At 37.1% G+C, this 27,809-nt stretch overlaps 1 protein-coding gene across 1 annotated transcript; it reads right to left on the bottom strand.

Annotated features, from left to right (window-relative positions):
- Nucleotides 1-1,014: 1,014 nt before the first annotated feature.
- Nucleotides 1,015-26,877, bottom strand: LOC134286822 (mucin-5AC-like). The gene is made up of 3 exons (XM_062848502.1): nucleotides 26,425-26,877; nucleotides 10,785-13,041; nucleotides 1,015-1,249 (listed from the first exon to the last, which is right to left on the bottom strand). The coding sequence occupies exons 2-3, from the start codon at nucleotides 11,816-11,818 to the stop codon at nucleotides 1,015-1,017; spliced, it is 1,269 nt and encodes a 422-aa protein (XP_062704486.1). The 5' UTR covers nucleotides 11,819-13,041; nucleotides 26,425-26,877.
- Between the last annotated feature and the right edge of the window lie 932 nt (nucleotides 26,878-27,809).

Raw genomic sequence — 27,809 nt, 5'->3', positions numbered from 1 at the left:
CCGCACTTATTCATTAGCTCGTGATGAATAAGTGCGGTGAAGACACCGGAACGATTTGATTCAATATCGCACTTTTATTTGAGATTCCGCACTTTGTCGCAGTCCAGTTAGCAATGCAATAAATTATAATAAAATTTATAAAATTTATAAAATTTATAAAATTTATAAAATTTATAAAATTTATAAAATTTATAAAATTTATAAAATTTATAAAATTTATAAAATTTATAAAATTTATAAAATTTATAAAATTTATAAAATTTATAAAATTTATAAAATTTATAAAATTTATAAAATTTATAAAATTTATAAAATTTATAAAATTTATAAAATTTATAAAATTTATAGAATTTATAAAATTTATAAAATTTATAAAATTTATAAAATTTATAAAATTTATAAAATTTATAAAATTTACAAAATTTATAAAATTTATAAAATTGATGAAGTGTATAACATTTATAAGATACATAAAATTTATCAAATTAAAAATAATATGCTTCTGGGGTTTTGTTAAAATAAAATCTATAATCTTTTTGAGCTTTATACGATTGCCTTCAAATAACTGTCAGAAACGAATTTAAGAAGTCTCAACAACTTGTAAATTAGGTTTATCCATTCTGATACGTCATCCCAGTCGAGATGGCACAGATACACATACACACTTGTTCAAACCAGCCACAATGGTAGTCGTTATAACATACCAATCCCTATTGTACAACTACCGCTACGCTACATTTCCTCGGTTACAAACGACTACCCCAACAACCACGTTTGCATGTAACATCCTCCGACCGGGAGAGTCAAAAGAATCCTGTCCCTCTCCGAACGCGATGTGGTGCAAATGGAAATGGAGAATCCGCACTGCTGCTACTACTCCTTTACTCCTTCTGCTGCCACACAGGGCTGTGTCAAGTTCAGAGCTACCATGTGTTTTAGACATCGAGCCCCATGTACCGAGCAAGCTAGGGGCTACGGGGTACATAAAGTCCTTTCGTCTCTTTCGAATTGAGGTTATGGTTTTCGGGCCACTGTCAATGGGTCGCACGAATTGATCGGGTTTGGACTGCCAGAGTGGACGTTGATTGTGAGCGGCGGCTTTATCGATTGTTGGACTGGAAAACAGGCTGCCAAGCAGCCCAGCTGCCCAGTACCCAGTAGTGATGACGACGATAGGAAATGGCATATCATGTCCTTTTTCTCTCCGCATTCCGGTTCGATGTAATCCGAGGTGGTGGTGGGCGTTGGACTGTGATTTGATTTATGGGGCACTTGGGAAATTGCTTTTAGCGGCTGATTGGAACTTGGACGGACGGACAATCAATTGACGGTTGGAATCGTTTTCTTGGGGGAGGGGTTAGATTCAGACAGCTGCTATTTTAGGACCGATCAACAAATCATCAATGGTTGCGATGTAATATTTTTGATAAGAACCAATTTCAAAAAATGCCAATTGATATTCATGATTTTTGGCATTTTTCGAAGCAAGTCGATGACATTTTCCTTGAATATTCGAAATAGAGCAATTTTTCGCGACTTTCTTGAAATGGTCTAGTCGCACAAGTTTTTCATATACCATACTTTCAGATTCAGCTTCTGAAATGAGGTGTGGGAGATTGAATCTAGGTATGTCGGAATTACATTTTCAGCATTGCTAGAAAATTCTTTAGAGTATTTTTTTTTCAAGCAGAAGCAGCTGAGGAAACCTTTAAGAAACTTTAAGGGAAATACAGGGGGTAGCCAAAATGTTTGGGATAGGCAACTTTTTTTCTCTCACAAAAAAGTTCAACCTGTTGTAACTTTTCATGGAGTGCATCAAAAATTCTCAAATTTTGACTTTTTGGTTGAAGTTTTTTATGAGAGAAAAAAAGTTGCCTATCCCAAAAATTTGGGCACCCCCTGTATCTTGGAATACTGTGGACGAATTCTTAGACAAATTTTCGAGAAAAGATTCGATAAACTCTATAACACATTGCCGCAGGAATATCTACAGAAGGACCCAATGTAAACCCTGAATGTATTCTTGACGAATCACAGAATGGAGGAATTTATGAAGATGAAATTTCCCCACGATTTGTTTCTAGGTATAATAATTGGACATTTCTTCATTATTCCTCCTATCATACAATTTGTCTATGGATTTCTCCATTTTTACTGACATTTAATTTTTTTTAATCTGTTTTGAAGCATCAATGTGTTTTATAGAAAAACTACTACTCCTACATAAAAGTGTTGCTTGAGTGATAAACACAAAATAAGTCAAGTATAAAAACAATGTCGTGAGTAACCAGACATTCTGAAACGGGTCACTGGATCCCAACAGAGCTATCACCTTTCAACTCCCGGGCTAAAGATGGTTTCAGTTGTTAATGTGAAATTCAGTAAAAATCATTCAGACAACTGCAGACATCTTTCTTCCATAATACCACTGCCGGACAGTGGGAGTTGAATTGTATATACACATACACACACACACACACATCATTTGGTGCAATCATTTGTTTACTAATCACATTAAATGACACGAATTCCACAATAATGGTAAAGTGTTGTTATTAAATAGTAATAATAATAATAATCACATTAAATAAATCACCAAAAAAACTTAGCTCTTTGCAAAAGACAGTCTTGAAAAAAAATGGAGAAGTTAAATATGCAAAGCGGCTTTTCTAGGCAAGGTCTACACGCTAAGAAAGTTAAATTGTAATCTGAAAGGGGACTGCCAACATTTGTTAGAGTTGGCGCGGAACCCGTCAGTAGCATATAACGTGTCTCGTAAAAGTATTTTCTCAAATATAGTTTCTTTCTTGCAATAAAACTGGAGAATTATAAATAAAAGAAATACGGGTAAAGGTTGGAATGACGAAGAGCTAACTTGGCACTTTCTTTGGGAATGCCTTGTGGAATTCTTCGAGGAATTGCTTCGGTAATGCATTAAGATTTTTTTGGCTATATTTTTGGGAATCGATTCGGTAATTTCTCTGAAAATTCTTGTGATAATAACTTTAAGAATTTCTTCGGTAACTTTTTCAGGATTTGTTTGTCAATTGCTTTGTAAATTTCTTCAGTATTGCCTTTGAAATTTAATCGTCTATTCTTTAAGAATTTGTTTGGAAATATGTTTGAATTTTTTTTTTTGGAAAATAACTTGAAACTCCTTCGTCAATTTCTTCGGCACTTTTTTGGTAATCGACTTTTACGCAATATTTTCGACAATTTCTTAGAGAAGTCCTTCGGCAAGTTTCGTTAAAAAAAATAAATCTTAGGTAGTTTTCTCAGAATTTGTCCAGCATTTAATTTTTGAGAATTTCCTTGGAAATTTTAATCGCAATTCCTCTGAAAATTCTTCGTCATTTTCTTTGAACATTTTCTCGGTTATTTTTTTTAATTCCCTACACAGCTTTTCCGTTTATTCCTAAGGCGGTTCCTACGGAAAATGAAGTGTTCATGGTGTAGGCTAGGAGACAGTTTGGCTTTCTGTTTTGCAGAAACGTTACCTGTTCTCTGGCCTAGTTGGCAAAAGCTCCGGTCTAATGAATACGAAGTCATGGGTTCGAGTCCCACCAGAACGTAATTTTTCTCACACATTCATCTCACAATTTGTCAGTTAGCAACATTGTATGCCTTTTAACAGCAAGTTTTTGGTATGTTTGAAAAAGTTATCTCTTCAAATCTTCTGAAAATTTCTTCGGCCATCCATTAGGTCATTTCTTGTTCAATTTTCAAAGAATTTTTTTGAAAATGTATTAACCATTCCCTTTGGGAATTGCTTTGTCTATTGCTTTGGAAATTTCTTAGACAACTCCTTTAGAAATCTATGAATTTACAAGCAACATTCAAAAGAATGACAGAAGGAGTTAAACAATGAATTTTGAAAGAAAATGCATTGGCTAAACAAACAAACTGCCGATACAATATGAAAATTAAATTGCGGAATCAATTTTCAAAAGAACTAAGTTGCCGAAAAAAAAATCTGAATAACTACATGTGAAATCCTAAAATAATTCATCGAAGGATTTCCAAAAGATTTAAAAAAGAGTTTCGGAAGAAATTAAAAAAATAATAACAAAAAGTTCGAAAAATTTCTTTGAGAAAAACCAAAAGTATTTCCAAAGAAAGTTTGAAAACAATTCCAAACCCGTATCGTGGGTAGATCACCTAAGAACGGTGCGTTACGGTGTAAGATCTGCCACATTCCATCAAATTTTAATCTTTCTATTTTGCTGCCTAAAGTGGTAGCATTCCAGATTAAAGATTGATGTATTTTTGTAATGCTTGTGTTTTAATTTATGTTTTGTTTTAACTGCCAATAAATCTTTTGTTTCAGGGAGATTCAGTGAATTTCAGTGATTCTTACCACCAATCCGGGCGCACTAATCAATCTTTTTTAGCAAATCACCGTACACATCACCATATTAATACATGCATTGCAAATATGCTTAAATATCTACATCGTTATCTGGATGCGTTTGGTACGGGAAGTCCACGCTTCCATCTTTCCCCTCGATTTCAAGGTGTAGAATATTTTCAAATATTGACTGTGTTGAAATCGTTCTATCCATTCAAATCTTCTCTGCGGTACATGCTGCGCAGTTGGCCTGGCCGTTAGACAAGAAAAATGATAGACTTGAAAAGTCTTCATTTTCCAGGATGCATTGAAGTAATGGCTGCGTTAGTGTAAGATTAGATTAGATTAGATTAGAAAGTTTGAAAACAATTCCAAAGGAATTGGCTAAATAAATTCTTTCAAAATTACCTAACAAAATTTCTAACAAGATTGAGGATTACGGAACGATTTTCCAAAGAGGTTTTCAAGGGATTCACAAAAGAATTTCATAATCACATTGCCAAAAGAATTACGTTGGTGTCATTCCATTTGTCAATTGCATGGTTCAAAAATTTGTCTATTAGTAGAAATATGATATGTACTTTTTCGAGAATAATTTCAAATCATTACATCTGTAATAGTCATTTATACCGCATCAATATTAAGGATTCTAATTTATGTGATTGCGGAGAATTTTATGAAGACATTGATCACATTGTATTTGTATGCCATAGGTTTGAATTACCTAGAAAAAGATTCTTTTGTAGTTTGAATCTTTTCAACCATTCCATTCCGGAATCTGTACGTGATATACTCGGTAGAAAATGTTTACCTATAATGAAGTTGTTATTTGAATTTTTAAATGAAATTTCATATGCTGTTTGAAATTTTTCGTTTCTTCTGTTTTTTTTTGCTTTTTTTTCAGATATGATCCATTGATGACCCTTGATGACTCTTGAGCAAATGATGACCCTAGATCCAATCGATGAAGCATCAAGACGCTGGCTCTGTTATGGTTTTTTGCTGTTTGAGCCTTTAGATTTTAATTTTATTATTATAACGTTTTTTGGAAAAGATGAAGAGGTTTTGTGCCTTTTTGAGAAGTATTTTTAGTTAAAAATAAATAAATGAATAAATAAATAAATAATTGCCAAAAGAATTGGGGAGGAAATTTTCAAAATATTTGGTGATGAAATTTTTCGAAAAGCTTCCAAAACATGTGGCAAAAAATAAGTAAAAGCATTCCCAAAGAACCTGCCTCACAAATATCTGAGCATGAATGGCTAAAATTCCCGAAGAAATTTCTGAAATTCGTAAACGGTCAATTTTGAATTTCTGGTAATATTTGAAAGGAATAACTTAAGAAATTGACGAAGGAATTTTGAAAGGACTGCCGATATAATTTGAAAATGGAATTGCCGTATCGATTTTCGAAGAACTTCACGAAGGAATTGCAAAAAAACATCCAGAAACCTTTATGCGAAATTTCCAAATGAATCGAAACTTCCGAAAGAGTTCTCAAAGCACAAAATTCATTCCAACAGCCTAGCAAAGGGCGATGAAACGCTAGCGGTACGCCTATAGTGAGTAATTTTTGTAAAAAAACACAAACCAACATAATAAATAAACACAATTAGAGATCTCCCTGAGGAAGCCCAAACCAAGGGCCGATATGTTGGAAGCTATTAAGCAATTCCGCCTAAAACCAATTTTGACCGGAAATAGCCAATAACAGAGGGACAATTTATAAAAAAAAAACCCTGGTCGCATTCCAAATAGTTCTCAAAGAGTTTTCCAAAAGACATAGAAAATTCAGAAAAAATAGCCAAAGCAACTTCTTTAGGAATTTTCAATGGAACAACAGAAGGATTTTTCAAAGGTATTGTGACAAAAATTAGTAAATTAATATATGCAAAAATGGTCGAAATATTATTTTTTTCATGATTTACACAACTTTCACGACTATACTGGAATACTGGAAAGGAATAAAGTGCGCATTGACTGTTTTTCGCACAAAATGCTCATGTTTGGAGGGTGAAATCTCAGATTCAAATGCACCGAATAATTTCAAAGTTTGTCTGGACATTCATATTAATTTAAAATTTGGCCTATGAAAAAAGAAAATACTTCTGAACTAAACTTTTTTAAATATCACAAAGCTCCAATTTCAGGAAAAATAGCTGAGTTGCGGTTTTTTACTTATTTTGTGAACGAAATGTTTAAGAAAAGTTGTGTGTTTCGTTGGACAGTTCAACAAATACATATTTGTTTTATTATGAAAATTTGGGAGTTATTCCAAAATAAATTTTATTTCGATTTTTTCTCGAAATGGGAGATTTGCGATAAGTTTTAAAATCATGCTTGAAAATGTCTGGTTTCTTAACAAGTTAAATAAATTTCAAGCCATTAAGAGTGTCCAGTAAAAATTTGAAGTCAATCTGTGCACTGGAAGCTGAGTTTCAGAACTCAAGACTTGAGATTTATGTATGAATATCGACTAGTGCTTAATTTATTCTGTCCAGTACTGTATATTCCCAGGAAGAGGCATCTTTGAAGGAACTCTTGTATAAATCTCAGAAGCAACTTCTGGCCACTCTTGGAAAATCTTTGAGGAATCCCAGAAAGAACTCCAGGAGGCATCCGTAAAGGGACTCCTGGAGGAACCTCGAAGGAGCTTCTGGAGGATTCCAAGAAACTCCATGGAATCCAAGAATTACCAGAGGAACAGCTGGAGGAATTATCAAAAAAGGCAATTCTAAGGAACTTCTGGACGACTCCAAGAGGTTACTTCATGTGAATTCCCAGATATAATTCCTGGAGGAACACCAGAAGAAATGCCACAAAAGTTCAGTCTATTGGACGCAGTGGCTTAATTTCCCCAACAGGGGAGGAAAAAAAAAAAAAACACCAGAAGAAACTGCTGCAGTAATTTTAGTAGGAGCTCCTGTAAGTCTCTCGAAGGAACCTCTGCAGAAATCCTAGAAAAAAAACTCTTAGATCAATCTCTGGAAGCACTCCTGGAGAAGTTCCAGGAGTTCTCCTGAATGGATCTTAGAAAGAACTCTAGGAGGAATCTGAGAAGAAACTTTCTTAGGAAAATCAGAAGGAATTTATGGAGCAATTCAGAAGGATCTTCTGAAGCCATGCCTGAAGCAATTCATGGAGGATTATCACTTTGCAGCAGGCGCCCAGTTGTACATGGCTATATACACACTGTGGTGCATAATTGATCGGACAAACGCCGATTTCCATACAAAATGGCCAAGTTTGAGATGCAGTAACTATGGTTTGCGTTGATGGATTTAGCTCAATTTTTGACACGGCACGCGTGTAAATCAAAGGGGTACCGCTGTCCGATCACTTTTGCTCATTTTGATCGCCTTGCCACGCCCAAACCTGTGAACGAAAACATTTTGTACCTTGTATACGTAAAGTTCAGCATATAAGTAGCTCCGTATCAAAAATTGAGCCCAATCCATCAACGCAAACCAAAGTTACAGCGTCTCAATCTTGGCCATTTTGTATGGAAATCGACGTTTGTCCGATCAATTTTGCACCACAGTGTATAAAACGGACGCATAGTCATTCCATACGTATATGAGCATAAACATTATTTTCAAAAAAAAAAATGCAGCTCAAAACCGACTAACTATAATTTTCGTTGTAATCGGTTTTTCTTCATATATTATTTTTTACAGCTGAGGTTTTCTTCAGATTTCTGTGACAATTTTTGGTGATTTCACCAAAGAACATTGCTTCTATAACCAAGATATTGTTTTGTCCATTAACCTATGGCCCCTGCATGTGGAAAAAGTTTCATGAAATGCTGAGACTTTTCGGCTAATATCTTGTGGTAATAAAAAAAGCATTACTTTCTTATTATGCATGAGTTAGGAACGACGCTTATGGATGCACATATCACTTCGTATGAAATACTGTTTTAAGTTACTATCGCACATATGTATGGAGAAGGCACAAATTCCATCATATTTGGTGTTATTTTATGAACTTGTTGCGATGTAGGGTCTGGGACTATTTGGGCAGAAGCACCTGTTTTGGGAACTTGCTGCTATAACTCAGTCAATTTCGAAAAATCGATATGAAATTTTGTACATGGTTAGATACTGTGCGTATCTCACCGTATTCCAAAAATTAAGTTAATTGGCTGAAAATTGACTGAGCTACAGCAGCAAGTGCCCAAAATAGGTGCTCCTGCCCAAGTGGTCCCAGACCCTATCTGGTGGAGTCGTATAATAATAGAAATCAACTTTCATAAGGTATGACTACATCATTGTTTTTTTTTTCGCATATGCGTGTGAGCGAACTCCCAAAGTATGAAATGAAGTCGCATTATTGCGTACTGCAATTATCAAACGACTTCACTTTGTACTTTATTTATTATGTCAGCTTAACTCGCATTGGTGTACGAATGAAATCGAAGAAATGCGAAAATAAACTCCTAAAAGTGTGCATACAAACTCACTAGGCTAGAAACGTTTTTGATGACATAATGTGATTTGATATGTGATAAGAATGAAAGATCTGCTGTTGGACTTTAGATGCAGTGTAAAAAAGCTGCAAGGAAGTGAACAGCTCAAGTAACAATGACAGCTGAATAACAGCTTAAGCCAAAATACCCGACACGAAATAAAAAAACCAAGAAAAAAAATCTAAATCAAGCTTAACAGCAGCTTATTCAACTGTTGTACAGCAACAATGTTTGAAGGAGTAGTCATCATTTCTGTTTGTGGCTTTGCAGGCCCCTGACACGGCCTATATCAATGCATTGGAATCCTGGTAGACAGGATGTCCTGGGCGCTAATAAATAGCGCCCACTGTCAAATGCGAAAACATCAACATTTTTTTTGTTTAACGTTTATTTTGGTTTGTTGATCAGTTTTTGGAATCATTTTTTCCACCCGTTATGATCACAAAACACTTCAAACTCGCTTTTATATTAATGTACGGTAAGAGGAGCATGCGATTAGTTGAATAAAGCAACCCAACAAACACGCATTGTGAATGTGATTTCGTGTGTGGCTCACAACATCAAACGAAAGCTGCGTTTGTTGATTACACGCTCATTTCAATTTGCATGAATATGAGTATAAGGCAGTTAGATGTTGGCTACGATTTATTTCATTGATGCCAGGGGCCTGTGGCTTTGATAATCAACAATACGTGGCGCTTGCTAAAGGGGGTTGTGAAAATTGTGCGGGAAATCACGCTTCGAAGTTTTTTACTCCAGATAGTCTGACAAACATGCACATCTATATAAATAAAAATGGAATGGTGTTTGTTTGTGACGAATAGGCACGGTAACGGGCCAAAGTATTCACAAAATTCTTCCACTATTGCATTCGTGCAGGGCTCCGACGTGCTCGTACCAATGAATAACTGCAAAAATCGACCGGGAAAACAACAAAAACTAGAAAACTAGAAATTCCATTTTTGGGACCATTCTCTTCAGAACTGTATGTCAAAAGCATAGGCAATACAATGTTTGCCAGGACAGCTAGTACCAAATAAATCAAGTATATTTCAACAAATACTGAGGTCAGTTTGAATTTGGGATGATTATTAATCAGCAAGAAGTATTTTTTGTTACATAACTGTAAAGTGTGGCTCGATAATGCAGTGGTCATTGTTATGTCCTAATCTTATGAAGTCGCATAAGATGCTACATTACATCGCAATAGTGTACACCGTAAACCGCATAAGATATCGCTTCAAGTCGTAAAGCGTTTTTTTTTTTGTCCCGCAAATGCACGTACGAGGCCTCTGCTTTTGTACGCATGAGGATCGTTTGCTGCATATTAGGCTGTATAACTTAACCGTGAGAAAGTACGTTTAATGTCATAAAAATTTTCTTTGCCTCTAGTAAGAAGTGTTTATCGACGACATCATTAATGTCCCACTACTAATCACCATTATGGATTGGTGATGTAAACGTACGGAAATTTATTATTGACTTGTAGACTAGTGCAAAAAACTTCTCCGTTTCTGCATATTCCGTTCAATAAAGGAGCTTAAACTCTGACTTAAAATTTTGTGAGTAGAGGAAAAGTTAGAATTTCAGATTTAATTGCCTATCTTTCCGTATAAAATATCTATCTATATTTTTCTCACTTCTCTTTTTCATCACCAAACAACATTCCGCGAATCGAAAAAAAAAACTGCGTTTCATGCTTGATAATTGATTGCTAATTTTTGGTATCAATGAATCTAACGCTTCAACTATACCGCAATTCGATGCATTCGTGTTATTGAAAGTGCGAGTTAACTTGACAGAATGGTTTGGATGGTGTGGCTTATATATTCTTGTGAATAGCTTAATTAGCTAGTATCGATTGTGGAATCAGCTAACTCTTATTATCTATTTTCTTGAGATCTGCTACAAAAAGATATTTATCTTATTTATATTCTTATTTATATTTCACAAACCGACTTAATCTACCCGTTGACCCATTGCACTGTCATCAATTTTCGGCCGCCGATGTTTCGTCGAAAGCAACAACAATCATCATCACGTCGCAATCTCCCAAATCGCGACAGCAACAGGGTCTTTAAACAGTCATTAATCAATGAATCGAAAAAAAAAAAGAATCGGGTGTACTTACCATCGGATCCCTCGGCAAAGGACCCCTCCGATGGAATCTTAATCTCGATGGGCTCATGCAACGCCACTCCTCCGGATCCGGGTTCGGCAGCCGTGGACGAAGACGCTGATGTTGATGATGAGGATGCTGCTGTTGCTGTGGCTGGAGCCGCCACAGTTGTCGATGCAATTCCCAACTCCTGGATGTGAAGGGTTCCATCGGCGGCGTTTGGGACCGACGCAGCGGAACTGCACGACGACGATGGGTGCAGGTCTATGAGGGCTGCAGCAGCCGCCGCCACAGCCGTGTCCGCTGTGAGCGCTTCGGCCGAAGGTCCACCGGGGTCCGATTCGAAGATGGCAGCAGCAGCGGCCGCCACGCTGTCGAACGGAGAGCAACCGTCGACGTCCGTGTTGATCAGGATGGTGGTGGTGGTCGTGGTGGACGAGGTCGGGCCGCTGCTGGAGCTGCAGGACGAGGTCGATTGAACGTGGTGATGTTGGGGCTGCTGGGGCTGTTGCATGTGATGCTGAAGGGTGCGGACCCCGGCTGGACTAGTGGTGGTAGTGGTGCTGATTAGCGGCTGATTGGTGATGATGATTTTGGTTGAATGGAGCGGTTGGCTCGTTGTCATGACCTGTTGATGGTGCTGCTGGTACGAGGGCTGCTGCTGCTGTTGGTGATGGTGCTGATGGTGAACCAGCTCGTAGAGGGAGGACGAGGCGTCCTGCATGGTTGGAGTGGTTGTTATCAGGAGATTTCCGTTGAGATGAGTTGCACCACCCCCGCCGGATAGGACACTTCCGCCGCCACCCCCGCCATTGATGTTGGTGTACACGATGTTGGTAGGTTTGGTGGAAGAACTGGCCGTCGATGAGGCTTCTTCGTGCATGGTTGACAAGGCTTTTCTTCTGCACTTGGGTCACAAACAATCACTTCTCTTCCTCTTCTAAGTTTTCTTCTTACGCTTAGCTTCTGGCTTAAACACTGGTAAATATTTCTACTAACTCTTCTCTGCTTCTATTTGAACACTTTTCTACGTTAAGACGTTTTGTGGGGGGAGATTTTCTTCCATAAAACTTCGCTACGGACGCGGGGTTGAACACTTTGGAACTTTGTACTAACGATTCGAGTACGCACGTGAGACACTTCGTAGTTAGCCCGTTTCCATCAGGTAGCACTTGACTGAATGACGGCGACCACGAGATTCTCAGGCAACAATAGTGGCAGCAGCGCTGGCCCTCGTCGGGAGCCAACGGGAATGCACTCCAAAAACACCCAGATTGTCATTGGTCATCGGGGGTTGCTGGTACACGGACACATACACAAACATACAGAAAGCTGGATGCAGGTCGATCCCGAAATATGCGCACAGGAGAACACGCGTGCCTTTCCCCGGGATGCAACAGGAAGAGATGCAGCAGCAGCAGCAGCAGAAAACGAGGCCAGTTATACGAGAGTGCAGTATATAGTTCAAGGTCGGTAAAAAGAGCACAAGTGCAAACCGAGCGCACGCTGCACATACACCGAAAATAGCTTAGGAAATTTTACACCGATGGCTTCGTGGCGGAAGGCGGGGGAGGGGTAGCCTCTGGAGAGCTTTTCCGGGAAGTAGGGGGTGGTGTCAGAAACGAAACTCGATGTCACTCGGCTGCTGCTGGGCTGCAACGCTGATAGCAGCTGTAGCAAATTCGGGTCATTGTCGGTGACAGATTCGATGCACATGCACGGGCCACTAACACTATAACAGCAGAACGAAAGGTGGCGCCTCCATCACATGGAGTCACGGCCACAGTCACCAAACACTAGAGACAGCGCACAATTTGCTCTATGAGCCGGAAATTTCAGCACAATTTCCGAATGGCGATACACTCGCGCCGTTCTGCATATACAAACGGACGAAGCAGGAAGCAAAAATTCGCGAATCAAATAAAAAATAAATTCGCAAACGCACACCACTGAGGGGCGATTCTATAAATTCGCAATAATAATCGCGAATTTCATTCTTGCTGGCCGTCTTCTTCGCTTACACGCGCACTCACACACATTCACAAACTGGGTTCCCCTTCGATTCACTTTTACAAAACTGTGTTTGTATTTCTTCTAATTCGAAACCTGCAAAAAAGTTGCAGAAAAAAAAAAATCACCAACTTATTCCAGAATTTGAATTTCTAACACGCTCTTTCGCTCATTTCCGCAAGCTGGATCGATTCGCGACCGTCGATGCGTCACTTTCACTATCACCCCGAACCCGGAACGCGCCTTTCCCGTGCTTATTTACACTTATTTTTCGGGAATAATCAAAACTCGACTCGAATATAGGTCTTTAGGCCACTTACACTCGTTCTTAATTGTGCCTTTTTTCCATCACTCTCACTGCACAAAACTCGAGGCGGAGACCGAGACCGAGACGGACGGACACGCACGCACACAATCGCACACCGGAGAGCGAACCCGTCGTCCCCCATCATCTCGCGTCACGTCCACGGTGAAGGCTTTTATCGCAAGTTCACGTTCAAACACACAAGCACGCGGCTCCACGCCGCGCTGTATTCTTTCCTGTTTCGTTAGCTTAGACGCGGTTTAGAACTCTGAATCGCGATGGTGCACACATAGGTAGGCAGGCTAGCGCGCGCGAGACGACACTGGGTAAGGGTATGCGGTACGCCTCGAAACGTAATTCTGTGGACCTGAACCTTCTATAAATTTTGGAATATGAACCTTCTATAAATTTCCACACTTCTTCGCATAAATAAATACAGTCGACAATTAGAATATCCCTTTCGTGACGAACCAGCACAATTGTGCTGTTGAGCGATAACAGTTTTGAGTATATTTTTCATCTGTTAAGTATTCGTTTTCTGTGAGGTAAACTGTATCAATAATTCAACCATACTCATACTTGTATGTACGCAAAAATAAAACTTTTGTTTACTTTGCTTCTGAGATTTACCACAACAAGTTAAACAAAAAATGGACAACAATTTTAAAAAATGAAAAAAAAAAATATCTGTCGCATATTTTTTATTTCCGTTTTATCTAGGCAGTTACAGCTAGAAATCGAAAGGCAAACAGTAGTTCTTTCAAGTGATAAAAAATTATTGTTGTTTTGTTGAGAAATCTAGAAGTTCTGGAGAGCCAAAGTTGAGTCATTTGTTTGGAGATTTCACGTTTTTGCGCTCCTTCCCGAAAGTCACTTATCACTTTTACTATTTGTTAAATTTTATTAAGGTTCTAAAGTGAATAATGTGGGAAAAGCTCTTTAAGTTTTGAGAACTAATTACTGAAAGAACTTTAAGCAACTGCTGTTGGCTCGTATAGCTGCCGTCTTATAATAGCATTACGGACCCCCTATTCCGGGAGTAAAAGTCCTCCAAACAGGTAACCCCAATCCAAGGTGTTGGGTGACCCGTGCTGAGGCATGAATGGTTGAGGGAGTTGAAAAGATGATCGACCTTTTCGGGTTGCGATACGGAGTAATATCTACGAAACCGAGTATCGTCCTATTGTTCAATTTTTGAATATGGGTAATTCAAGGAATCATAGTGAGTATTGTGTTGTTCTTTGCTGAGAAGCACATTAATCAAGACAATTAGATGATCGGCATTGAACCACACAAAAACCCCACAACAATTGGTGAGATCTTTCTAATATTATTTCTTTATAAATAATTCTACTTCAGTATATTTAGTTTATAACTGCATATAAGTTGAAAATTCGCTATTTTCAACATCCTTTCATCTATTGGAAGATGCTTCAGTTCCAATGCTTGCAAGGACTTGGCCAGGTGTGTGGAGCTGAGTGAATCTATGACATTGTAGATAGTAGCGACATCAGCAATGCCAATGGAAATATTCAACTTTGCCAGTCCATCCAAGATTTGTGCAAGTATTCATGCTATGCTATGCCATGCTATGGGTAATTCAAGGAATCATAGTATTTAAACCTTCCTGCTTGTGTCTCTGAAAAAAATCTTCTTCATACTTACAGTATCTGAAAAAAAAAGTTAACCAACTTTGCTTTGCAAATAGTTAAGAACCTACTCATCTGAGGCTAAACTTAATGCATATCCGAGCCGAAGGAAATACCTTACAAATATGGGGTGATACACAAATTATGTCACGCAAAAATCGACCTTTTTCAACCCCCCTCCCCCCTATGTCACACTTTTTGTATGGGACTTCGATATTTTTTGTAAGGGTCGTCACGTTGTGCAAAACCCCCCCTCTCCCCTAAGGGCGTGACATAATTTGTGTACGACCCCTATCATGCTATGAGCAAAATATTCAATAGTACCTAGAATTACAGGGGATACTCAAACTAACTGGGACAGGTGAAATTTTCACTTTTCAAAAAATGTTCAACTCGCTGTAACTTCTCAAAAAGGGCATCACATATTCTCAAATTTTGACTATAGGTTCATCAACTAGTTGTGTATCAGTGGTTCAATTTTGGAAAAGATCGGACCATTCCACACGAAGTTATGAAGACTCTAGAAAAAGGTATAATTATCCGATAGCCAACTTTGAGCTGTTATATCTCCGGATTCAATGAACCGAATGCAATGAAATTTTGATCATTTCTGCCTAATATAATGAACTTTGAAAAACAGTTGACTTAATTTGAAATTATTATCAAGAAAAAAAGTTATAGTGATTTCATTTATTCTATGTTTTTTTAATAAATTTATCTATTTTTCATATGCATCCCATTACTTTTCCAATTTAATGCCGGCTATTTGGTTGCTTTTCTTTGAAACATAAATATATTCAATTCAATTAGAGGGAATTAAAATGAACTATAATTACCATCTCGAATTTTGAAACGATGATAAAGTTTTGGATAAATTGGTGTCATGTTAGAAAAATAATCTATTCGTTATATTTTTCTTTCGTGTGAAGAATTTCAGGTTTAGTCAAAAGTTTTCAATAGCTCATTATATAAGTCATAAATGATCAAAACTTGGTTGCATTCGGTTCATTGATTCCGGAGATATAACAGCTCAAAGTTGGCTATCGAATAATTATACCTTTTTTCTAGAACCTTTATAACTTCGAATAGAATAGCACGATCTTTTCCAAAATTGAACCACTGATACAAAACTAGTTGATGAACTTACAGTAAAAATTTGAGAATATTTGATACCCTTTTCGAAAAGTTACAGCTAGTTGAACATTTTTTGAAAAGTGAAAATTTAACCTGTCCCAGTTATTTTGAGTATCCCCTGTATAATTGCTGCGTTATTCTTTGAGATGCTATAAGAACATCATAATAACAGTTGGAGGTATTTGAGTAGGGTTTGGTATTGATGTTACAATGTTACATGTACAAATGTTACATTTACAGGAAATGTTACTCATTTGTTATTCAATACCTTTAGGATAACAAATACAGCACTTGAAATTTTTAGTATGCATTCATTATAAAAAAACATGACTCAACAAGTCTAGGTATTATTTAAAAAAAAATATGGTTTTCGTTCTTGTTATTTTGCTTCTTATTACAACCTAATGAAGAATATATCATGATATGGTAGTATTTAATATAATTACTTGTTATTTCTTCTGCTCGGATAGGAAATCAAATTGTGTTAGGGATCTGTACTAACTCTTCAAAGCAATCAGTGGTATAATCGAGGTAACTCCAAGTACCTCACTGAGTAACAAGCTCTTGGGATAAAAAAAACTCTCTACCAGTATGAGCGCCTAAGGTTTACCCCTGCAATTCTCCGGAAATAGCTCTACTTGTCTTAAAAAAATGTAACTAACAGTCATACAAAAATTTCCTCCAGTGAGCGTTTCTTACTGATATTTCACCAGCTATTTCACCGTTATGTAAGAAAATGTTGGTTGGTTTGTTTCCAAAATTCATCCCTAAATTTCTTCAGAAAACCTTAAGTGATTCTTTCAGAAATTATCTGAAAAGAAAAAATGGACTCCTGCCGCAATTGCTCCAATTTTTTTATGGATTGCTTTCAAAATTGCTCCATGGATTTTTCCATAAGATGTTCTTTTGAAGTTACCTTGAGAATTGGACCAAAAATATATCCACGATTTTTTGTGGGGATTCATTTGAGAAACTTTTCGATGATTTTCTCTGGGGTTACGTCACAAATTTCTACATGGATTCAGAAATTATACCAAAAAATATTTTATAAACTCATCTAGTGGTTTCATCGAAATTTTTTCCAGAGATTCATTCAGAAATTCGTACAGGTATTTCTTCCGCAAGTCCACCAGAAAATTGCTCAGAAATTGCTTTAAGAATTCAATTTAAAATTCTCATCAGAATGTGTTCCGTAACTTCTATCAGGAATCATCCAGAAAACTGTTCAGAGATTCCTTCAGGATTTTCTCCACCTATTTCTCCATGTGTTTCCCCAGAAGTTTCTCCGGCATTTCCTCTAATGATAGCTTTAAAAATTTATCTGCAGATTCTTTGAGATTTTTTTATAATATCAATTCTTCGGGGTCGTTCTTCAAAGATTACTTAATAAACTTTTCTAGAAATTCATCCCATGGATAAGAAGTTTTTCAAAAAATAATCCTGGGATTTCTGGAAAAAATCCCAGGGCTTTTTCAGATATTCGTCAGAGATTAATCCGAAAGTTCTTCCTGAAATTTTTACGGAAATATTTCTAGAGATTTCTTCGGAAATTTCCTTTAGATACATCTACAGAAACTTTTTACAGAGTCAAAGATATTTCTTCATATGGAAATTCAGGCTTTCTCAGTCTAGGGAATCCAATCGATTAAATTTACATTGGACGATGCAAATTTAATCGTTTGGATTCCCTAGACTGAGGAAGCCAGAATTGCCGTAGCAAACCATTTCCAGTCGAAAACTCCTAGCGATATTTTTTCAGGAATTTTAATGTGGAATTTCTTCAACAGTTTTTTCATGAAATTTAATAGAAATTCATCGAAAAATTTGTTCAAATAAGTCCTAGAGGAAAGTTCATCTAAAGGTTCTTCAAGAATTCAATGAGAAATTCCTTCTGCGATTCCTTCACGTTTTTTGCAGTTTCTACTGTGGCTCCGTCAGAAATATCTTTTGGGGTTCCTTCAAATATCAATGCAGGAATTGTTTCAGATCCGGGAATTTTTTCACAAGTTTTTTTTTCCAGAAATTGCTCACAAACTGCCCGGAAAAATCCTTGAAACAAATCTGAAGGAAATTCTAAAAAAACTCTGAATAATTGTCAGGAGGAATTTCGTCCTTAAAAACTATTTGTTTTAACTTTGGTGATTCCAAGAAGATATTCAGAAAACTTTCTGGTGCGATTTCTGGACAAAAATTTCTAGGAAAGTACCTAAAGAAAAAAAAAGAAAAAGATATCTTTTTTATTCCCAGAAAAAATCATGAGATACTTTTTAGGAACTCTTAAAGTAGTTTTAAGAAAAAAATGCTTAAGAAATTTCTAGAAGGATTTATGTAGATATCCTAAGAATTTCTGATGGAATCTCTTTAAAATATTTGCAAAAAAATCAGCAGAAGCTCCTGACAAAGGCTCTGGTTGAATTCTTGTACAAATTCATCAGATACATTTCTGAGGGATCCCTGGAGGTATTTCCGAAGGAAGCCTTAGAAGAACTACTTGAGATATCTCTGGAGGAATTCATTGAATATTTTTTTATTAGATTTCTTCAGGAATAATTATATAAAAATCCCCGAAAAAATTTCTGAAGGAAAAATTTTTGAAGAAAATCCTGCAGAAGCCAAAAATATTTTTTGAGATTACCTGGAGGAACAGGAGAACCCTGTGCAGGTATTCAAAAAAGGAATAACTTGATATTTTTTTTTGAAAAAACGTCTAGCAATAAATTCTGAAATAATTTCTCCAGGAATCACTGAGAGAATCTGAGAGAAATTGTTGAAGCATCCCCGGAACAAAATATAAGTGTCCCTGAAGTGAAGTCTGAATAAAATTTAAGCAATCCCTGGAGAAATACCTGGAAAGACTTCTGGAGAAACTTTATGGTGAAACTTCCTGAATCTCTTGTGAAAACATCGCTTTGAATGGTAAGTATTTTCGGAATACTTTTTGCCTTTCTCGTACACTAAGTGTACTGGAAAGGCTATATGTTCACTCCAAAAATGACTATTCGATAGAAGGCCCGGAGGGTCGAGTCACATATACCAATCAACTCAGCTCGACGAATTGAGGTGATGTCTGTGTGTATGTATGTGTGTGTGTATGTATGTGTGTGTGTGTGTATGTGTGTATGTGTGTGTACAAAAAAACTCACATCACTTTTTGGCAGTAAACCTGAACCGATTTTAATGACCGACGGTTAATTCGACGGGGAATCTGGTCCCATTGTTTCCTATTGAAAATGGTTTGGATCGGTCCAGCCGTTCCGGAGCTATGGCCATTTAGGTGTTCGGGATCGGTACCCCAAAAACGCTACAAACCCATCCATGCGACACATCAAACTACGGCATTTTTGATAACTTGATGAACGGTAAGCAGAAAAATGGTCTCAGACCATATCTGAACCGGTAGTGTCCCGGAGCCGGTTCCGGGTGTCCCGCCGGAAGTGGCCAAACATAAAAGTGCACTAAACCCATGCATGCGGCATATCAAACCGCAGCTTTTTCGATACCCTGATGAACAGTAAGAAGGAATACATTCTCAGACCATATTGGAACCGGTAGCATTCCGGAACCGGTTCCAGATGTCCCGCTGGAGGTGATCAAGTATAAAAGTTAACCAAACCCATGCATGCGACATATCAAATAGTGGCTTTTTTGACATCCTGATGAAAGGTAAGCAGGAAAATATTCTCAGACCATATTTGAACCGGTTGTGTTCCGGAACCGGTTCCGGGTGTCCCACCGGAAGTGGCCAAATATGAAATTGAACTAAAACCATGCATGCGACATATCAAACCGCGGCTTTTTCGATAACCTGATGAACAGTATGCAGGAAAGCATTCTCAGAACATATCGGAACCAGTAGTGTTCCGGAACTGGTTCCAGATGTCCCGTCAGAGGTGGCCAAGTTTAAAAGTTAACCAAACCCATACATGCGACATAGCAAATAGTGGCTTTTTTGATATCCTGATGAACAGTCAGCAGGAAAATATTCTCAGACCATATGCATCTGAACCGGTAGTGATCCGGAACCGGTTCCGGGTGTCCCGCCGGAAATGGCCAAACAAAAAAGTGAACCAAATCCATGCGACAAATCAAATCGCGGATTTTTAGGTATCTTGATTGGCATAAAAAAGTTTCCGGCCATATTTCGAACAACCGGTAGTATTCCTCACCGATTAAGCGGGCCTTATCGGAAGTGATCAAATGTAAAGGAGAACCAACCCCATAAATAGCTGTTTTGGTAACCTGATGAACGGTTAACAAGAGAAACAATCATAGACCACACTTTGGAAAACCAATACTATGCCGAAACCGGTTCCAGGTGCTCCGCCGGAAGTGGTCACATGTAGAACGGAACCAAACGCATGCAGACCACGCATTAAATATCGGCTTTTTCGATGACGCGCATAACGGTCAGCAAGGCCTCTTTAAGACTACCGGTAGCGTACCGGAACCACTTTCGAGTGTCTCGCCGGAACTGGCGAAATGCACAAATAAGTGTTTGACAATACATCAAATAGCAGCTTTTTTGAATACACGATGAGTAAGAACATAGCCTCAGACCATATTTTAGACAACTGGTAGTGTCCCGAAACCAGTTCTGGGTGTCCCACTGGAAGTGGTCAAATGTAAAAGTGATCTATACCCACCCATGCATGAGATAAATTAAATCGTGTTTTTATTTGGGTAACCTAATGAACGTTAGCAATGAAATAGTCTCAGACTATATTTGGGAGACCTGGTGTGCTCCGGAACCTGTTCCGGTACCGTATCGAAAGTAACCAAATGTACTATGCAACATATTACATCACGGCTTTTTGAATAACCCGAGGAACGGTTAACTAGAAAATAGACTCACACCACATTACAAACTACCGGTAGGGTTGCACAACCAGCGTTTGGGGCTTCGCCGGAACTACGAAAGTAAATAATCAATGCAAGCGATAAATATGTGTAAGAGAACAAAATCTTACAAATTAAACCCACATACAAACAGACGTCGCACTATAATCACTACCTATCGCTCTTGTTTTCAACGGTCAAGCCCAAATGTTCAGAAAAAAAATTGTGATCTGTGATTGTGTAAAGAGTTATAGCTTAGCTTATTAGTATCGTCTTGATATTGATCAGCCTCCAGTGTTAGTGAAGGTGCTCAACAAAGTGCTCAAGCAGTCAACTGAGAAGTCTGATATTTTTCAGCCCTGCTTATACGTTGAACATAACGTCGGACTAGGTGCAATCAATAAGTTTTAAGTCAATTCAAAGATGTCTTTGATAAAATGCTTGCTTTTCTATAAAAATATTCGGATTCAGAAACACTTTGACTTACGTTGTCGGAAAGATTGTGAGAACATGTTCGACGAGAAAGGCACTATCACCACTAGGTGGATTAATTTGGGTTTTTTTTACTCTTTTAATACTTCTCATATGACACATTTTTGTCGAAGACGACAAATTTGTATCTCTTATATTTTTGTACTTAGAGCCATTTTTCTATGAAGAATTACAAATTTTCAAAATTTATTCAAAAGTTTGAAATGGAAAACACCTGTCAATGTCATGCACAACAGTGTATGTGTTGTTGAATGATCATCTAATCCCATCCGAAGGAGGTAAGGATTATGAAAAGAAGCTAACCATGTGCGACTGTGGAAATGAGTTCAGTTCTACGCCTACTGGTGACGGAGAAAGTCGAGTGACTCCTCAGCTGGAAGGAATAGAAGCGCCCGTCTAGCGAATTGGGAATCATGAGTTCGAGCCTCACCGGAGTACGTGATTTTTTTTCTAATTCAATTCTTAATTTGTTTATCGAGTACATGTTTCTGTTGTGCACATGGATGTCAAAGCATTTGCAACAGTGTAATTTTCACATGGCTTGGTCAGCCAAAAACAAACATCATGAAATTTACATAGAATTTTATGTTTTTCATATAAGTATGGGCTGATGATACTGGCAATCGTTTTTTAGAAGAAAGATTGTATTTACTATTGAAACTCTGAAGCAATTTACTGCTACAATATTTGCATCTACATGGGAATTGATGTAAAATCTAACCTACAGTTAGTGCAGGGAATTTTTTTGTATGCAAATTGGTGGAACACATTAATGCTTACGTCCCTGAGGAACTTTTTTTTCTGAAATCTTTGAAAAATAATTAAAAACGATACCACCAGAGATTTTGTATTGGAACAAATGAGCAAATGTATTCTTAAATCTCAATACATATGCGTTTTTGTTTAAATCCCATATAAATTTGTGATTCTCTACAAAATTGGTTTACAAAATCGTTGGATGCATCAATGAATCAGTCTTGGTTTACAAATCTTTATAATAAGGAATAGCGTTGCTATAGTTTAATTTGATTTCCCATATAAACTCCCATACAAACTTCAAACGAGTTTAGCACCGTTCAAATATTGACGGATTGAGCTGAAAATTTGGCCAGAGAATCGTGGTGTCATATCCCTTTCGTGACGAAAGGGTAAATATTACAATTTTTTTTTCAGGAACAACGTATCGAAATGGATATTTAAGGCTTTTTATGCTACTTAAAAAAAAAGAGTTTTCGATGCTACTTTTAATAAGACGATTGAGAAGTTTCCCAGACTTAATAAAGAGTAGGGGAAATGGAGGTAAAATGTGACCCTAAGCGTTTGGCGTTGTTTTCAATAGAAATATGTTAAAATCTTTCTTTTTTATCATGTAATATCGTAGATGGCTTTAAGTTCAAAACATTCTAGAAGAAAAAAAATGCTCAAAACTGCAGTTTTCTTTATTTTTTTTCGATTACAAAAAATCAAGAATTCCGAGTAGCAAAAAACAGTGAGGGTAAAATGAACACATATTTAAAAGTTAATTTAAGCATGTAATTTAGATATATTCAACTGCATGTCAGTAAATTTAATGTAAATTGTATGTGCTACGATTTTGAAACGATTGTCTAATAACAATTTAATTTTGTTGAAGTAAAATATGCTCTCTTAACTTTTTACTTTAGTTATGTAACGATATGCGAAATTTCATAAAAATTATATTAAGTTTTATCAACTATTCATTATACCCCCAACTCGACCTCCAAGCTCGGTTATTTTAAAAAAAATATTAAAAACAATACTCATATTTTTTCTTTACTAAATATTTTCTTTTAGGAGTAAATTATTGGAATATGGTATCACACATGTAGAAATTTGAGAATAATGAACGAATTGACCTTAATAACGATAAACTCAGTTTTATATAAGACCATATAGTTTGCATGATTTTCGATATTTTCGTCATTCTTAAGTGGTTTAGCTAATTTTAAAATCCAATATCAGCAGAAGTATAATGATTTATGTTGTTGCATAGAACCCAATTGTTAAAATATGCAAAAATAGTCTAAATGTCGTAAAACACAACCCAGTCCATTTTAACCACAATTGCCCTACTTCAGTGAATCCAGGAAAATCTAAAAAAATATTATAGTTCAGATCGGTCTCGATTAGAGATGTTTTGAACCTTTTTTTTTGTAAATTAACAAGATTACATAATGACGGAACTAAGAAGAATAGTGTTGCTGGTAATAAATATTTGTTACATTTTTTTTTTGGAGAAATTTGAAATAGGGTTTTTAGAGAAACTGCAGGTGGGATTACCTAAAGAAATTATTCATGAAATATTTGAAAATTTCCCTAATATTTTTTTACGGGATATCCAGCGGGATTATAAGGGTAAATCGCCGATTGTTACTCGGCTTAAAACTTGTACATTGTTAAAAATCCTATGCTTTTCTTATGAGATGTGCAATCATTTGCAAGTATTAAGTCATGCTATAGAAGATTTACCCTAAATAATAACACTAGTTTACAGCATTTTTGTGCTCGGTAAGCTGATGATCATTTTTGGTGCAGAGTCATGTTCTGAGTTCGAAAACGCGAAGGAAAAAAGTTACAGTAGGGCGAAATTTCGACTTCGACTTTCCATACAAGGTTGATGATTTGAAATTGATTTTTGTTCTATTTTGAGGGAAAGTCGCTCATTTCACACATCTCATTCTTCGTAATCAATACTCCGATTGAGCTGAAATTTTCTACTGTAATTTTCCTACATATGATACATCAAATAAGCGTCGAGAAAAAAATTAATTGTTTTTTTTTTCTCATTGAAAAAAAAATACATTTCTTCATATATTTTTGGAAATTTCGCTCAAATTTAAGCAGATCGTTCCTAAAACTTTCCAATATCTTGAATCATCAATCTGACGCAAAACCTGCATTCAGATGGTCTGATGGTATTATATTCAGCTTCTAACTTATGGAATTTTATTTCTTGTGAGTATTTTAAAAAGTTGTAAAACTCGATATTAAGCTAAAACTTAAAGATTGCTCTACTTAAAATTTTTTGAAGCACAATTTCAAAATCAGCGCTAAATTGTGCTTCAAAAATTTTGGTCGTTAACAGAAGTTCACGACTTTCGTTTTATTTTGTACACTTGTGTAGGTCGTGTTCTCGAAGTTGATAACTGAGGACGTCCTAAAATGCTGAAGCTGAGAACTGCTCTATTTTGAACGTAACGTCAGAATAAAGAGAATTTTGAAATATATGAGAAGAAACGCATGAAGATGTTATTGGGCAAATTGCAAGGATAAGGATTTATTGAAAGTAAAATTATCTCCGTAAGAAATCCTTAAAAAAACGCCATAGAATCTGTTAGTTTATCGGCGTTAAAAAAAATGAAATTCACGGAAAAGTATATAAAGAAATCTCACATGTGGTTTTTGATTTTGACACGGAGAACGGAGTAATAAAAAGCATTATTAAAAAACGGCAAGTTTTAGGAAGAAAATTATTTTCTCGTAAGAATTATGGCTGAATTCCTGGACAAAATTGTGAGTTAACTTTTCAAGAGTTTCTTGCAATTGTTTATACATGATTTCACAATGTGAGTTATTTTTGGAAAAAATCTGCTGCAAACAGTTTTTGTCGATTGAATCGAAAAATCCAGGAAGAAATTGAGTAAACGTCAGAAGAAAAAATCAAACAAATCAGAAGAGTTTCATACAGAGTTATCAACTACTTTATGGTTAGATAACAATTTGAACAAATTATTTATCGAAATTACAGCAAATGATTTATTTTTGATTATCTAAAAAGATTGTTCTACAGAAAATAATGCATTGTCCAAAGAGCACCGCAAGCATATTTTTTAGCAACTTTTTCATCAAAACCTATATCTATAGAAATCTATGATAAAAGGAAGAAGGTTATAAGATTGGAAGTTTGAAGGGAACTGCCGGAAGGATGAAAGGTCAACATACAAATAAATAACTCTAGCAAAAACCGACTGGACAGAAGGGAGAATTTGTATTTTCCGAATTGCGTCACTCATAACCAATATGAATATTTGTATGGATATAAAAAAAGTTCAACTCGAATAAAAACATTACTTGTAAAAAAACGCAATGTCCAATAATCACATTGAACTAAGGGTAAATAAAAAATAAAACGTAGCATTGATCTCAACGTCTTTGGATATTTTAGAAGATCTTTGTAGGAGATTTCTTTGGCAATATTTAAAGTTCAATTGGAACCCCTGTGACAGTATGACTCAGAAAGATATATTTTTTTAAAGAGGAGCATTTCCAGCTCAATGCATAAATCGAGTAGACGTGACCATGTTTTAGCTTCTATATAAAAATGTTTTTATTTTTATTTATCTTGCAGTATTTTTTTACCAAACTTTTGAAAAGGGCGTAAAAATCCTAATTTTTTTCATTAAAAAGTTATAACTTAAAAATGGTTTGTTGGAGTGACATGATGTCCCCGAAGATGTCAAAAAAGTATTACCGTCTTACCCCGCTTATTCGAAACTTTTAATACAATACTATCTAATTCGTAACCCGGATCAAACATCACAGTGATGTACACTGTAAATGCGGAACGGTCCGGAAATTGGTTCGAAATTGACTGAGTTATTGCAGCAAGTGCCCAAAATAGGCTTCTTGCCAAATAGTCCCAGACCCTATATGCCCTAGTAAGTCAAATGAGTTTCCATTATGAAACGTTTCTGGATCAACTGAGAATTGAATACGTCAGACTTAGCATGGTCTTGCTGAATACCTTTGTGCTTAAATTAAATAGCCAAAACGTTCGATTGGTTTTGATATAGTATTTACTTAGTAAGTTCAGGTTTTCTATTTAGCCCGTTTAAATTTTGTTTCGCTTTATCGCTGGCAACATCAAAAACTTTTTATATCGTTTCGAGTCGTATTGCTTTGAAAAACCGCATACCGCATACCCATAAGAGCAACCAACACAATCGTCGTCGACGACGACAACGACTACGGTGGAACCCCCCCGAAAAATACTCGCTCTCTCTCGCGTTTTAGCCTGTTCTCCTCACGGTTACATCAACTGACATTGAATCCATAATCAACCTTCACCCTTCTCGGCCGTAGCCATCGTCGTCGTTCCACTTCCTCTATCGATCTTTATTTTTTCGAAAACAGAACACGTGCGAAAACCACTTGTAGCCCACCCTAACATCCCAAACACTCGTAACACCTTTCTCCCACCATTCACTTGATCGCGAGCGCGATCTTCTATTCTTCTAGCATTCCCTCGACGAATCAATTCTCTCTAAAAACGATCGGATCGCGCAAACGTCTCGACGACACGCGTGATGTAAACAATCGTGTTCTCGCTTTCTTCCGAGTCCGAGTGGACACTGGGCTGACTGGCTGACTACCGCCGCCGTCGAAGCCGGGAACACCGGGGATAGAATCGCCGCTCTCAGTCAGTCAGTCAGAACCTGGTCGCGCCCGTCGTCGTCGTCGTCGTTGTAGCGTAGCGTGTAGCCGCCCACCAATACAAGCGCAGCTCGTCCGTACGTCCATCCGCCCCAACAGTATTCACGGCCAACCTGTCTGTGAGCTAAACGTCGTCACCCCCGCCCGCTGCCACCCTCCACCACCTGCCCGTACGATGCTGCTACTGGACCGATGAGCATTTTTCACAACTGAACCAGAAGGAAACCCCCCTCAGTCAGTCGTCGTCGTTTTGCTTTGCTGTGTTTTGTGTTTTTGGCTGAGTTGTTGTTGGTGTTTTTGGTGGATCGCCTGCCTGGTGTGTTTAGTGCTCTGTTTGTGCTTTTTTCGGTTCCGATTTTTTTTCTGTATTTCGTCGGCTGTTGTTTGTTTGTTTGTTTGATGACGAGCGAAATCGGAGGATCGATGTTTGGACGGTGCGGTGTGTAGGTCTTACCTACTGAACTTGTTCGCTTCGGAGTATTGCGACGCGGGTTAGGCTGGGTGAAGTGGGAGGCCACGTTGTGGTGGATGTTACATTGAGAAATGCGATTCAATCGATTCATGAAAACGTTCTGTGATTGTAGTAGATCTAAAGGGAAGTAGGATTCTAGGGGCCGTTCATAAACCACGTAGACTTTTTAGGGGGAGGGGGAGGGGGGGTTGTCTGGCCAAAGTCTACGCTCCATACAAATTTTAAAATTTTTGTATTGTCAAAAGTCTACGAGAAGGGAGGGAGGGGGGGGGGGGGGGGGGTTCTGAGATGGCCAAATTTTGGTCAACGTGGTTTATGAACAGCCCCCTATGGGCAGCCGAACTGAAGTGCTGATCAATTATGTTCAAGAATACACTTAAGTTCAAGGGGGCTTTTCCCTCTTTCTAAATTTTGAATTAAAATAAATAATAATAATAATAATAATACACTTAAGTTTGATTTTTGGAAACAAAATCTGTAAATTCAGTTCTCTTAAGTCATTTTATAACTTACAACGGGTATG

This window comes from Aedes albopictus, chromosome 2 (assembly GCF_035046485.1).
Source record: "Aedes albopictus strain Foshan chromosome 2, AalbF5, whole genome shotgun sequence".
NCBI classification, from domain to species: Eukaryota; Metazoa; Arthropoda; class Insecta; order Diptera; family Culicidae; genus Aedes; species Aedes albopictus.
This window is presented reverse-complemented; position numbering and strand designations above follow the sequence as displayed.

What these genes read in the sequence shown, in the direction of transcription:
- LOC134286822 (XM_062848502.1), bottom strand. Translation starts at nt 11,818, where the DNA reads ATGCACGAAGAAGCCTCATCGACGGCCAGTTCTTCCACCAAACCTACC. An exon ending in ACAGTGCAATGGGTCAACGG is followed by an intron (nt 1,250 to 10,784) that starts GTAGATTAAGTC and finishes ATCAAATCACAG; the next exon opens with TCCAACGCCCACCACCACCT.